Raw genomic sequence first — 14,454 nt, 5'->3', positions numbered from 1 at the left:
CTCTTGATTTTTGTTTGGATTTTTTTCAATCACCAAATAGTCAAACAACAATGTCTGAATCACGTTTGCTCCAGTTAGAAAATACCAACATGTTGAAAGGCAGCTTTGGTTATTTAAAACCCTACTACATTCACGTGCAACTTTGAAGAGCATGCATGCTTTCATGGACTGGATTTTTTAAAGAAGAAGCAAAAAGAGGAAAAAACCCCTAAAACAAGTTTGCGCCTCAAGTCCCTTCTTTGCTATTTACTGCAGTGAGTTTTCCTACTCCGTTTTGCTGGCGAAAGCACGCTCAACAGATCAAACTGTCCGAAAAAGGCCGTCTGCATCCCTCATGTTTAGAAGAGAGGGATTTCGTTCTTTCCTTCACACATCAAAGAAAGCACTCGGGGAGGAAATAAACCATAATTAGGCATGAGCAAGCGAGCAGACCGACCCCTTCCTCTCCCTTTCCCATCCCCGCCCCCCAGGCCCTGGCAACCATCCTGGGCGCGAGCGAGGAGCCGGCCACCGCAGCAGCTGCAGCGAGCGCGCGTCCACGCCGCGCCCGCCGCTAGGATCTGGGCGGCGGCGGGGCCGGCCCGGGGTCGCGCGTACTCGGGAGCGCGCTCATGCAGCGGTTTTCTTCTCCCACAATCCAGAGGCTTGCGGCGCGGGAGGGGCGGGGAGTCGGCGGAAGGATATGGCCGCGGAGGGAGCTGCACGCTCCCTTTGACGGCTGGCTGGAGGCACTAGTTTGAGCGGCAAGGAGCGGGGTGTGATGCGGCACTGCGGTTCTGAGGCCGTTACTCCGGCTCCTCTAGAGAGGGCGGAGGAGGAGGCTGGAGCTCGGCGGTGATTTTGTGCCAGGGCTTCCCAGAGGCGCACTGAAAAGGCTGGCGGGGCTCGGGAAGCTGGGGGGTTAGGGACACTCATTCAAGCCCCCACCCCCCGGGAGGGGAAGGGGGCAGGCGGCGAGGCTCGAAGCGGTTGAGAGATGGTGTGTGCTCGGGGGGAAGGAGCGAGCGCTGCCTGTCGTTGGTGAGGGGCTGCAGGCAGGGAAAGCTCCGTGGGTCAAAGCTGTTCCATGCCCACTGGTGGGTGGAACGTGTTGAGCGGAACACTGAGGTCTAGCCTGGCGGCCGCTCGGACCCCTTAACGTGGTATCTAACGTGGGATTTCATTTAGCCCACGGTGGGATTATTTCGTTGGGGGCAGCCTCGCTGTTCTGGCTCCTCCAGGAGGAGCTGGGCAACCTTGACGGGCTTTTTGTCTTGCTGCTCCAGCCCCTTCTCCCTTCCTCCTCCTCCAGATGCCTTTTCTCTGCCCCTCCTCGCCCGGTACAGACATTTCCAGCGCAGGCTGCCGCTCGTGGCTGCTGTCGAAGCCACTTTTCAGGATTTCGATTCGTTTCCCTCTGGGGTGTTTTTTGAGGAGGGAGAGTTTTTCTCCCCTCCACGATGGGATTTTCTTCCCGTGCCAAAGTGGACTTTCATTGATTTCTACTTACTTCTTCAACGTTTAGTGACCAATTCTCTAGGCGTTTTTTTGTGGTGGTTCCTTTTTTTTCAAGTACATTCTCTGTAAAATGGAGAACGAGGTTTTTACTCCCCTTCTGGAGCAGTTCATGACCAGCCCCTTGGTCACTTGGGTAAGTGGGGTGTTATTTGTTGCATATTTTGCTGCATTATTTGTGGCTGCAGAGATGGAGGTGGGCGTTCGTGTCGTAATGATCATTCTGTTCTAGGTTAAAACGTTTGGACCTCTGGCTGCAGGAAATGGGACCAACCTGGATGAATATGTGGCTTTGGTGGATGGGGTATTCTTGAACCAAGTCATGCTTCAAATGTAAGTGCTCTGTTTTTTCTTTCTAGGCAGCTTTTTTTTTTTTTTTAATTGCATACTGTGAACTTAGAGACTATGTTTTAAGATCTTTGGTCAGAAAAATTCAGGTGGTTTAAGAACTGCACCTTGAAAGGTGATAATCTTACGTGCCCACCACATTTATCACAAGCCAGTAATTATACCTGTTAAAATTGTGGAACTTTAATTTTTCATTCTGCAAATCATGTATTGTCACTTACTGTCTTCAGTGCTGAAATCCAAACCACATTGTGGCCTTTTTGATAATTTGGTAAAATGAGGAGAATTAGAATAGTTTCCTGAGGTGGGGGGCTGGGGGGGAGAGCGTTTACTGTAAAGTTATGTGCATTTGGTACAGAATGTTTCTTATTAACCTTTGTGTCTAAAAATAAATGGCTCAAATTTTGAAACTGGTGAAGTAACAGATTTCAGAGGGAAGAATTTCAAATAGCAGTTCTGATTGGTGAAGACTTGCTGTAGGAAGTAATTTAAATGCATCTAATAACTAAAGTCTGATTAGATGATTGTGTGAATTATTTGATTAATATTTGGGAAATCATTTTAAGGTGTTCTTAGAGCTGGTTTTGAAATGCAGGTGATTGAAATCTTGATGACAATTAGCTAATGATTTAGTAGGCAAATCTTTGTTTTTTATAGTTAGCTTTAAATTAAGTAGAAAAGTGTTTCTGAGGTGGCAGTTGAATATCGAAATCACATTGGTAGCTGGATCAATGAAATAAAAACTCTATTTTTATCATAGATATTGTAGCATTAGGTGCATTCTTAGCACATCAGTGTAGTGAGTATTACAGCTGTGCTCAAAATTATGTGTATTAGCCTTATTTCTCTTGAATACTACCTGATTACAAGAGTAGTTTGAAACTTTCTATTTTAAGATATTCTTTGTGTTAGATATGTGGGGAATTTAGTGCATTATTAATAAATGTTACCAGAGAATAAGTCTACTGTTAATAGAATAATACCCTAACATAAAAGTGATCAATTCTGTATATTTTTGATATTAGTTTTCTCTTTAGATTTTTCTACTTAAAAGAAGGTAGAGTGAAATCCATAAATAACTGTTCCACTTGTAACTTCAGTCTGTGTACTCAGAGTCTTGTAGTCTGTATGCTCAGAGACTTTGCTGTTTTTCATATATGTGTTGATCCTACAGCAAAGTATTATACTACTACATGTTTCCAAAAGTGTTTTTTTTTTGTATAGGCACCCAAAGAAATATGTTATCTGAATGTATTTTTTTTTTCTTAAGAAAGGAAAAGGGAATGTGGACATAATTATTTCCAGGGATAATAAATATATTTTGGGCAGCTTTCCCATGGAAGTATCTTTAATCTTTGAAATATCCCTCTATTTCCCAAGCAAAATGGTAGAATAATTAAACCAACTTCTATTTTAGGGAACACAAGTGACAGGAAGGGTAGCCATTACAGTAGATACTCAGAACTTGTTCCCCTGTGTCTCTTTTCTTATTTGTTTTTAGACAGATTTTGAGTTTGTATGTTGAACCCTAAAACAACAGGTGTGCTCGTAAATGTAGGAAAATACATTAGTTTTCCCCTTTAATGGTTTTTATTTGAATGATTCTTTTTCCAAAAAATATTTAGTAGATTTTTTTTGAAGCCAGAATAGTTAGCCGAGGTGCTAAAAACAGACACTTTAGCTTGTTTCCACTTTGGGTACAGTTTTATACTTAAAATATATATGTGTGTGTATATTTTGAAGTAATGGTGTTCCAAAATAGTGGTTGCCAGGTTGTTTTTTTTTGGGAAGACTAGCTTCATTCCAAACCTCAAATCTGCTTCTGTTTTTAATTCCACCTTTTAGTTTCTTTAAAAGTTTTTTCGGTGTCCTAATTCTGTTCTGAACGACCTGTATAAATTAAAGGAAAAGAAAATTAAGAAAAAAAGAAAGACATATGTTTTAGTTTTTTAAAAAGTGTCTTATGAGATCAACACAAATTTATTGTAATTTATTACCTAATTATTTACCCCATAGGGCAACAAAATACACATTGTTTTAAGCTATATTTTGTTAATTTTGAAATCATTAAGATTTCTACTGAGCACTTCGCTCAAATTAACTTTTGATATATTAAATTGTCAGTTGAAATTGTGCCTAGTAAGTTAACCTAAAAATAATTTCTAGATTAAGTTTGGTTATAGAATTTGTGGGTGAGAACTGTTTGTAAATGCAGCATATGGATTTTTGTGTGTGTGTGATGTTTCTTGTGCTTGGAGTTCATTGAGCTTCTTGGATCTGTGGTTTTATAGTTTTTATCAAATTTGGAAAAAATCTGGCCATTATTTCTTAAGTATATATGTATATATGTCTTTTCTTTGCCCCCTTTCCTCCTCTTGGAAGTCCAGTTACATGTAAATCAGGCTACTTAATGTTTGTTGATATACCATTCAGTTTTCTTTTCAGTCTTTTTCTGTTTCACTTTGGGTAATCTTGCTAAATTCATTAATCCTTTTTTTCTGTAATGTTTAATCTGCTGTTAGTCCCATCTAGGGTGTTTTTCATTTTAGAAACTGTAGTTCCAGCTCCAAAAATTCAGTCTTTTTTATATTTTCCATGTTTATAGATTTCATGTTTTGTCTTTTCTATAGCTTCTTGAACATAGAGAATACAGTAATAACTGGCTTAATGTTCATGTCTTCTAATATTGTCTGTGCCGTTTCTTGGTTGGTTTTGATTGATTTTTCTTCTCACTATGGATTGTACTTCCTTTTTGCATACCTGGTAATTTTTTATTAGATGCCAGACATTTGAAATTTTACTTTGTTGTTGGGTGCAGGATTTTTTTGCATCTCATTAAAAATATTTTTGAGCTTTGTTTTGGAATGCAGTTAAGTTACTTGTAAACAGTGGTCTTTTTAGATCTTGCTTTTAAGTTGTGTTAGGCATCACTACTTTGCTTTGTTGCACTGTTGAGGCAAAACCCTTGTGAGTACTCTGGCGGTGGGAACGGGACCTAGTCCTGACTTCTGTGCGCTCTGGGTGGTGTTCCCTCTAATCCTTTTTAGTGGTTCTTTCACTGTCCCTGGATGGTTTCTTCACACACATGTACTGGTAAGTACTCAGCTAAAGACTTGAAAGATAACCTGTGCAGATCTCTGGATCTTTCTGAGCAGCTCTCTCTTAGGTGCTCTGCTGTGTATATGAAGGTCACCTTGCTGTCCCCAGACTAAGTTCTGTGTCCTGGATTCAGGGAGACCACTGTGCTCTGCCTCTGTTCCCCATTCCTGTTCTGCAGCCTAGAAACTCTTTCAAGGCAATAAACTGGTACAATGGTAGGATTTGTTTTGTATGTTTCCCATCTATGAAGGATCTACTGTTCTTTGTTGCCTGATGTCCATTGTTTTCAAAAATGCTTCGTATGTTTTGTGTCCTTCCCCACCACCCCCGCAGTTGTTTCAGGCAGGAGGGTAAGTTTGGTTCCTTTAATTTCATCTTGGCCAGATATGAAAATCTGTTTATATATTTAAAACCTGTCTTGTATTCCTGCTTTCAGATGTGACAGAATTTTATTATAGGATCCTTACGGTAGAATTTTTTTTTTTTTTTTCATCTAAAGAGTAAGAATATTCATTAATTTAGTGACTTCTGGATTTGCCATTTTTGACCCAGAATTTGAAAGTAAAGAGTGGACCTTTTCATTGTAGTTTATGACTCTGCCTTATAATTTCGGAGTCTGTTCACTGGTTTGGGATTCACTGTATTCAGAGATGAATCCTGAATTTCATTGAGTAGCTCCTTGAATCAAAGAATCTCTGTAAGAGCCTGTGACAAGGCATCAGTCCTCTAACTAATGGGAAGAGGAAGCTATTTAGAGATCTGTAATGATGGCCAGCTCTTCTGCATGCTGCAGGGCATTTTCCTACTTCAACCAGATGAAATCTTTTTTCTTCAGTGCTAGTTATCAGACATAGGGCTTGGTGACAGTGAAGTGGAAATAATCATTTTCCTGTTTGAGATGTCATGCAGTTTTGCAGCCAATTTAGGATATTACTTGCTGTGAATTTTTAAGGTATTTGTGACATTGTAGTTGATTTCATAATTTTAGTCATACTACCTAAGCAATTGAAAATATGGTTATGTTAGGGTTTTAAGTACTGAAAAGTTGTTAATAGTGTCAAAACCATATTTGGAAATTCTGTGATTCAACCCCATTAGATAGACCCCTACAGAAATCTGTACTTGAATTATGTAGTAATTGTGATATACTTGTTTATTGCATTTCTTCTTTTAGAAATCTTGAATTTGAAGGGATTTTAGAAATCATCTACCATGAAAATCATTCTTACATGACACATGGTCATCCAATTTCTGCTTAAGTATTTCCCGAGAAGCAGCTTCATAAAGTATACGTAAAGAAGGCATTAAATAGAGGAAGTTGACTGAGAAATCTTCCTTCATTCTACTAGTGCTTAAGATTCAAAAATACAGTGTGCTGACTTTATGACTAAGTAACCGCCAGATGTCTAATAAATTACATGTTTTCTTACCAAGTATGGCATTGACTCTGAATTTTGGTATGGTCTTCCACACAGGTTTTGTTCAGTTTTGTTTTTGTTTTGACTTCTTTAAGAACACACTCATGATATAGTCAGAGTTGCTCTCTTACTACCTGGTTTTTGATTTACCTCCCAAATATTTCTCAGATGTGTCCTTGACTTGGCTTAATGCAATAGCCCCTGACTGGTTTTCTTACCTTTGGCTTGCCCCCCTTCAAGTTGTCTCCTCATGTAATCATGGGAAATTTTTTAACACGCAGATTTTATCATGTCGCTCCCATCTTTAAGATGGCTCAGCATCCTTCTTCTGCCTTCAGAGTAAACATGTTACTTGAATGTCTAGACTCCTTTGAGATCTGGCTGCTGCCCGATTCTCTGTTTTTATCTTTGCATAGTACCAGTCTTCAGTGCATGCCCTAAGATTGAGCAAACTTAGAGTTCCCAAAGACAAGCGGTGTTCTCACATGTCTCTGTGCCTTTCTATACACATTTCCCTTCCTTAGAACACTCTCCACCTCCTTACTAGTGCTTTCTTTAGCTTTGCAGCCATTCCCGGGCCCATCTGAGGCTTAGCACTCCTTGTGCTTCCGTAGGACCCTATTTTTACCTTGGTAATAGCAGTTTTTGGTATGCTAGACTCTACTGACTAACCTGTGTCTTGGTACCAAAGACTATATCTTTTATATCTCTGTTCCTAACACAGTGCTTGATACACAGTAGGTTCTTGATACACTTATCTTGAATGAATGAATAATAGGCTGTGTGGTGAAGTGGAATGGATTTGGGCTTTGCATCAGATGGACTTGGTTTCATGTCACCATACCTGCCTGTTCATGTTTCCTCAAACAAGTCATGATCTTTCACAGCTCAGTTTTGTATGATCTCTATTGGTGTCATCTCACTTAACTTCTCAGTTTTCTCATTTATAAGCAGGATAGAAAGAGAATCATAGTGTTATTATAAGAATCAAATAGGATGGTTTGTGCACAATGCTTAGCATATAGCGAGTGCTAAGTAGATGTTAGCTGTTGAAATCTTTTATTTCTATTATAATAATAACTGTCTTCTAGACTTCCCTTCCTCCCCCCCGACTTTTTTTTTGTGCCAGCAAATTCCTACTCATCCTTTAACATGCTGAGAAGCCCCTTGGCAGAGTTAATTGCCCTCTCCTATGTGATTCCTTAGCTACCTTTACTAAATTGTTAAATTGTTGTTACTACTAGACAGTTAGCATTTAGAGGCTAGAGATTTAGTGTTACGAATCACCAGCACTTAGCATAGTGCCTGGCATGTGTCACCAGCATGTAGCATAGATTGGTACATCTAAGTTTTCAGTAAATGTCAAAGGAATGAATGCATGCTTTGTAATTTTATTAATTGTCAGAATTTTGAGGACACTCTCTAGTTTTAGTGTTGTACAATTTTGTTTTACTTTTTAGTTTGTCTCCCTTTTTTCCCTAAGTTAAAAAAAAATTATTTGTTTTTGGCTTTCTAGGTCTTCCTTGCTGCCCTGGTTTTTCTTAAGTTGTGGAGAGCGGGGGCTAGTCTCTGGTTGTGGTGCCTGGACTTCTTACTGCAGTGGTTTCTCTTCTGGCGGAGCGCAGACCCTGGGGTGTGCTGGCTTCAGTAGTCACGATTCCTGGGCTCTCAAGCACTGGCTCCGTAGTCGTGCTACACTGATTCTTTACCACTGAGTCACCAGGGAAGCCCTTTAGTTTGTCTTCCATTTCTCCTTGCTTTTGTTTCCCCTCTGTCCCCTTATTTATTTTAATTACCTTTATTGGAGTTTTTCCCCACCTATGTTATGTCTTGCTGAGATGAGGTGGTAAGAACAAATCATAGTTGGTGATTTTGTATGGTATTAGAATATAGAGAGCCTTCAGTTTGTGTTCCAGTAACTTTCTTGTTGATGTTCAACATACTGAGATTTTTTTTGTCCACAGCTCAACAGTAAAAATTCAAATTAATAATTTGTGGAATTTAGAATTCATAAACTCACAGTTTTGTATCTGAAGAGGTGAATCTCAACCTCCTATCACCATCCCTGACTCTGGCACCACAAAGAGGTCTCTGTGCATGCCTGTGGACATCTTGCATGTTCCTGAGATCCAGGCTCTTGTATGCCCTCTTCCAAACAGCTACTCCTTGGCCCAAGGATGTATACATGTGTAGCATTGAACACATGCTCAGAACAGATGGGAAAAGAGGCCTGTGCAGGTGCTGAAATTGGGTTCAGTTCAGTCGCTCAGTCGTGTCTGACTCTTTGCGACCCCACGAATCACAGCACACCAAGCCTCCCTGTCCATCACCAACTCCTGGAGTTCACTCAAACTCACGTCCATCGAGTCAGTGATGCCATCCAGCCATCTCATCCTCTGTCGTCCCCTTCTCCTCCTGCCCCCAGTCCCTCCCAGCATCAGAGTCTTTTCCAATGAGTCAACTCTTCGCGTGAGGTGGCCAAAGTACTGGAGTTTCAGCTTTAGCATCATTCCTTCCAAAGAACACCCAGGACTGATCTCCTTTAGAATGGACTGGTTGGATCTTCTTACAGTCCAAAGGACTCTCAAGAGTCTTCTCCAACACCACAGTTCAAAAGCATCAATTCTTCGGCGCTCAGCCTTCTTCACAGTCCAACTCTCACATCCATACATGACCACTGGAAAAACCATAGCCTTGACTAGACGAACCTTTGTTGGCAAAGTAACGTCTGCTTTTCAATATGCTATCTAGGTTGGTCATAACTTTGCTTCCAAGGAGTAAACGTCTTTTAATTTCATGGCTGTAATCACCATCTGCAGTGATTTTGGAGCCCAAAAAAATAAAGTCTGACACTGTTTCCACTGTTCCCCATCTATTTGCCGTGAAGTGATGGGACCAGATGCGATGATCTTCGTTTTCTGAATGTTGAGCTTTAAGCCAACTTTTTCACTCTCCTCTTTCACTTTCATCAAGATGCTTTTTTGTTCCTCTTCACTTTCTGCCATAAGGGTGGTGTCATCTGCATATCTGAGGTTATTTATATTTCTCCTGGCAATCTTGATTCCAGTTTATGCTTCTTCCAGCTCAGCGTTTCTCATGATGTACTCTGCATATAAGTTAAATAAGCAGGGTGACAATATACAGCCTTGACGTACTCCTTTTCCTAATTGGAACCAGTCTGTTGTTCCATGTCCAGTTCTAACTGTTGCTTCCTGATCTGCATACAGATTTCTCAAGAGGCAGGTCAGGTGATCTGGTATTCCCATCTCCTTCAGAATTTTCCACAGTTTATTGTGATCCACACAGTCAAAGGCTTTGGCATAGTCAATAAAGCAGAAATAGATGTTTTTTGGAACTCTCATGCTTTTTCCATGATCCAGCAGATGTTGGGAATTTGATCTCTGGTTCCTCTGCCTTTTCTAAAACCAGCTTGAACATCTGGAAGTTCACGGTTCACGTATTGCTGAAGCCTGGCTTGGAGAATTTTGAGCATTATTTTACTAGCGTGTGAGATGAGTGCAATTAGGTTAGAGGTATTTTAATAAGAAATTCCATAGTTCCAGATAAATGGGAGTAAGAAGTGGTGGTGTAGAGGTTTGTCTTCTTGTTTTCATGGACTTCTTGCCCAGTGGTGAGGGGCGTGTCCTGAGGAGGGCCAGAGTGCCACTCTGGACAGAGACCTCTTTTGCCAGGATCTATAAACATAGTGAGAAGGATAAAAGGGATGGTTCATTCAGAGATCAGTTCATTCATTTAATAGCAAAGTCTGTATGACAAACTATCTGATAGGTGTTTGGGATGTGATGCTGAGTAAGATACAGTCTTTTGCCCAGTAGTAACGGAGACGACATGTAAACAAATTGCAGTGTGACATACGTGCCATGTAGTGGAATTATGTTCTTGGTACAGTGTTGGCACAGAGAGGTAATCATTTACATTGAGTAGGAGCAGTGAAGTGAATAGAAGTGACAAATAGTGGTGGTAAGAGGGAGGATGTTTTAAATAAAATAACATGAAACATGAAAATGTGAATAAAAATGGTGGCATTGGGGAACTGTAGGATATTTTATGTGGCCAGAGCAGAGATTGTATGCTTCTTGCACATGGGAAATGAATTTGAAGAGGTGGAGAGTGGCAAGCTGTCCTTAAGAAGCTGCATTGAGAGTATCAAGTGTTTTCCTGGAGAGATGAATATTTGTTCAGGTCCTCTCCAGAGAAACGGAACTGACAAGATTGTGTCTTCGTGAGTGTGTCTGTATGTGTATGTGTGTACATGTGTGTGGAGAGAGAGAGAGAGATGTATAATAGATTTATTTTAAAGAATTGGCTCAGGAGATTGTGGAGGCTTAGTCTGAAATCTAATGGAATGGGCCTGCGTGAACTCAGGGAAGAAATGCACTAAGTTCAAAGGCAATTTTCTAGCAGAAAGTTCTGTTTGTTCCATTAAGGTCTTCAAATGGTTGGACAGTGTCCATCCACATTATGGAGGATAATCTGCTCTACTTAAAATCAGTTGACTTAACATGTTAATCTTGTCCAGAAAACACCTTCACAAAACATGCAGAATAGTATTTGACCAAATATTTGGGCACTGTGTGTTCCAGCCAAGTTAACATATATAATTAGCCATCATAACTAGTGTTTCTTTAACCAGGTCCACAGGTATTCTTGGGAATCTTTAGAAATTTTAACTTTTTTGTTTCCATGTCATTAATTTAAATTCTTTTTCAAGTGGTAATAATAAAGCATTTCTTTTACAGTAGTTATTCCCTACTGAAAGTTGTTTTTTTTTTAATCATAGATTTTAAATTAGTTTCTTCAGTGACATTTTTCAGACAGGCGCCTAAGACTCTTAGGATGTCTATGGACAGATACTCAGAGATTCTTGATAATTTATTTCTTTAAAATGTGTCATTCACTACTTTACTTATCTTGAAAAGCATTAATATAAACTAAAGAACATTGGAGTAATTAAGCAGATAGCATTTGCATATTAGAAGGACTGAGTCTCAGGCCAGAACAGAGATAGAAACCACATTGATGTAGAAATGATATGGAAGAGAGAGAATGCTGATGTGATGGGACTGGGCTACCAGTTTGGTATGGAGAATGAGAAAGTGATGTGTTTAAGATGATTATCAAGCTTTTTGCTTGGGTGGAGAATGGATGGTAGAGGGGCTTCCCTGGTGGTGCTGTGTTAAGAATTCATCTTGCAGTGCAGGGAATGTGGGTTTAACCCAGGGATCCAAGATCTCACATGCAACTAAGTCTACATGCCATAATAAGACCTGATGCAGCTATATAAACAGATATTTAAAAAAAAAAAAAAAGAATGGATGATAGTGGTAGTGCCTTTTGTAAGTAAGGCATTATGAAAAGTTAAGGGGACGGAAAGTGTGGAAAATAATTTTATTTTGGAATGTCTGGTGAACAATGAGAAATATCTTGTGGGCAGGTGGATATACATAGGTTTGTGCTCAGGAGAAAGGCTTAGAATAGAGATAGAAATACGGGAATTAGCTTTTAAGTTTGTAATAGAAATTAAGGACATGATGTCAAAAAATAAACAGAAGGGCCAATGACATGTCCTAGGAAGCAGCAACATTTAAAGGCTGGAAGTTAGAGGAAAGTGAAAAATTTCACAAGGCTGCTGGGAGGAAATCACAAAGGGAGTCAGTTAAAAATGAATACAAGTATTGTCTTGCAGGGTTGATGGCTTATTTGAGATTTGGAAACCACACATTTTAGCAAGCCAGTCAGCATGGTTGAGTTCAGTGATGCTTAGCACTCAGAAACTGACCCAGAAGATCTGGGGAGTTTATTCAAAATTAGGGATTGATTCAGATATGTGGAGTAGGAACATTTTCAGGTGAGAAGTGAAATGAATAGAATGTGAGCATTAAAGTGAGTAGGGAAGTGTTAGGGGAGGTTGATAGAGTTTGCAGTAATGAAGAGTTGGTTAGAAGGAGTGAAGAAGTGAGACAGAGTGGTGTGTGCTGTTGAGGTCAGAGGGGACTTTTGGAATTTGAGCTTTTGGAGGTTGCAATTGTGAGTGGTCATTTAGAGCCAAACTTACACCGTAGTAATGGGTGAATAAAATAAAATAGAGTGAAGGTAACTAAAGTTGAAAAGGAACTTATTTGCTTATTCTTTATGAAGCTATGGTCTCTTGATCACCATTAGAGGTAGGCAAAAGTATTTTGAATTAAAAAAGAAAGCTGGATAATAAATAGCTCATTTTAACAATGTTACAATGTAAGAAAATTTTAATAGTAGGGAAAGAAGACCAGTATTGGAAATTTTATTAGCATAACCCTTGTATTAAAAATCAAACTTTGTGGAATATCTAATAGTTTTTTGGGAATTTTTTTTAAATGATGTATTCTTAATGTGACTTACTTTCCTAGTGATAGCCAGAAAAAAATTTGAACTTCACATTACCATTGACAACATGACTGTTGCCTTTACCTCGCGTGGTAAAGGACCAAGGATGATGGCTTAGGTTTTAGGTGTTGAGTTCTAGTCCTTGGTAAGACCTGGATTATTTATTATAAAGTGGTAGTGGATAAGACCTGGTGGGCTGCAGTCCATGGGGTCGCTAGGAGTCGGACATGACTGAGCGACTTCACTTTCATGCATTGGAGAAGGAAATGGCAACCCACTCCAGTGTTCCTGCTCCCCCAGGGACGGGGGAGCCTGGTGGGCTGCCGTCTCTGGGGTCGCACAGAGTCGGACACGACTGAAGCGACTTAGCAGTGGATAAGAAGTGAAGAAAGACCACTGGAGGCAATACTCCAATCCTTCTTATTTTTTTGTAAGATTAAGCAAAATTTTATTTTGCATTATTTCTGAGAGTGTATTTTTTTAAGTATAGTTGATTAACATTGTGTTAGTTTCAGGTATGCAGCATAATGATTCAGTATTTGCATATACTGTAAAATGATCACAGAAGTCCAGTGAACATTCATCACTATTCGAGTCCATTTTTGCTGAGACTGGTTATGGAAGGGTAAATCACAGTAAAATCCTAGTTGATTTGAATGTTCAGTGAAAATGGAGTGTTGTTTACTTATAATTGAATGCTAATTTCATTTTCTCCAACTCTTTGTTTAAAATCTTGGCAAATGAATTAAACTGTATTTCTACCTCTGTAAATATATTGCATATGTGATGATTCACAATCTTGCAATATCTCATTTTATTGTTTTAAAGTTAAGTATTTGTGTTAAGTATTGAATGTATATAACTGACGTAGATGAGTGGTGAATGATCCCAAGCATGTGCTTGAAAACAAATCTCTTGTTAGTAGTTTTTTCTCTTTCTTTCTTTAGTTTTCATGAGTTTTATGTTTCTTTTCAGTGAGAGAGTGTGTGTGTGTATTAGCAGGTTTGGATTAGGAACAAACCTAAAAGAGTAGGGAACCCTACTGTTCATATATATAAGTTAGAAGTTTGGTTTAGCTTCTTGAGTTATGGATAGTCAGGGAAACCTAAATAGGGAGGAAGCTAGATTTGATTCAAATCTTGTAGAATGATTGGACTTGATAGCCATAGATGAGAGGAGGGTGTTTTAAAGTAGGGAAGCAGCTTGAGGGAAAAGTATATTATGTATATTTATTAACTGGAAGGTGGTGAGGGGACTAGCCTTAGCAGAAAATCCAATTTGGGGAACCATAGTAGGCCAGGTTATAGAAAACCTGAAAATTCACTAGTTATGAATTAAACTGCATATACAGTCATTGAAGAGCCATTTAAAATTCCTCATTAGGGGATTAAAAGTAATACTTTAGGAAAATCACTTTGGCGTTAATTGGCAGCACAGACTGAGGAAGGAATTCATTTGTTTATTCAGTTTATTGAGTATATACTATTTATAGTATTACAAGTACTGAGAATTACACCAGTGAATTAATGGAGGTTAAGTGAAGTCACTCAGTCGTGTCCAACTCTTTGCGACCCCATGGACTGTAACCTACCAGGCTCCTCTGTCCATGGGATTCTCCAGGCAAGAATACTGGAGTGTGTTGCCATTTCCTTCTCCAGCGGATCTTCCCGACCCAGGGATTAAACCCTGGTCTCCTGCCTTGCAGGCAGAC

General features: G+C 39.6%; 1 protein-coding gene across 6 annotated transcripts in view; it reads left to right on the top strand.

Moving 5' to 3' along the window:
• The first annotated feature begins 679 nt into the window (after positions 1-679).
• CCDC88A (coiled-coil domain containing 88A) overlaps positions 680-14,454 on the top strand; it is a 118,526-nt gene continuing 104,751 nt past the window's right edge. For all 6 annotated transcript variants that reach the window (XM_061432395.1, XM_061432394.1, XM_061432393.1 and 3 more), the window contains exons 1-2: positions 680-1,630; positions 1,727-1,827. In XM_061432395.1, coding sequence (XP_061288379.1) covers positions 1,568-1,630; positions 1,727-1,827 — 164 coding nt within the window. In that variant the 5' untranslated portion in view covers positions 680-1,567. The remainder of the gene's footprint in view (positions 1,631-1,726; positions 1,828-14,454) is intronic.

This window comes from Bos javanicus, chromosome 11, assembly GCF_032452875.1.
Source record: "Bos javanicus breed banteng chromosome 11, ARS-OSU_banteng_1.0, whole genome shotgun sequence".
In the NCBI taxonomy this organism is placed as follows: Eukaryota; Metazoa; Chordata; class Mammalia; order Artiodactyla; family Bovidae; genus Bos; species Bos javanicus.
Note: the sequence above shows the minus strand (reverse complement) of the source record. Positions and strands in the feature narration are given on the sequence as shown.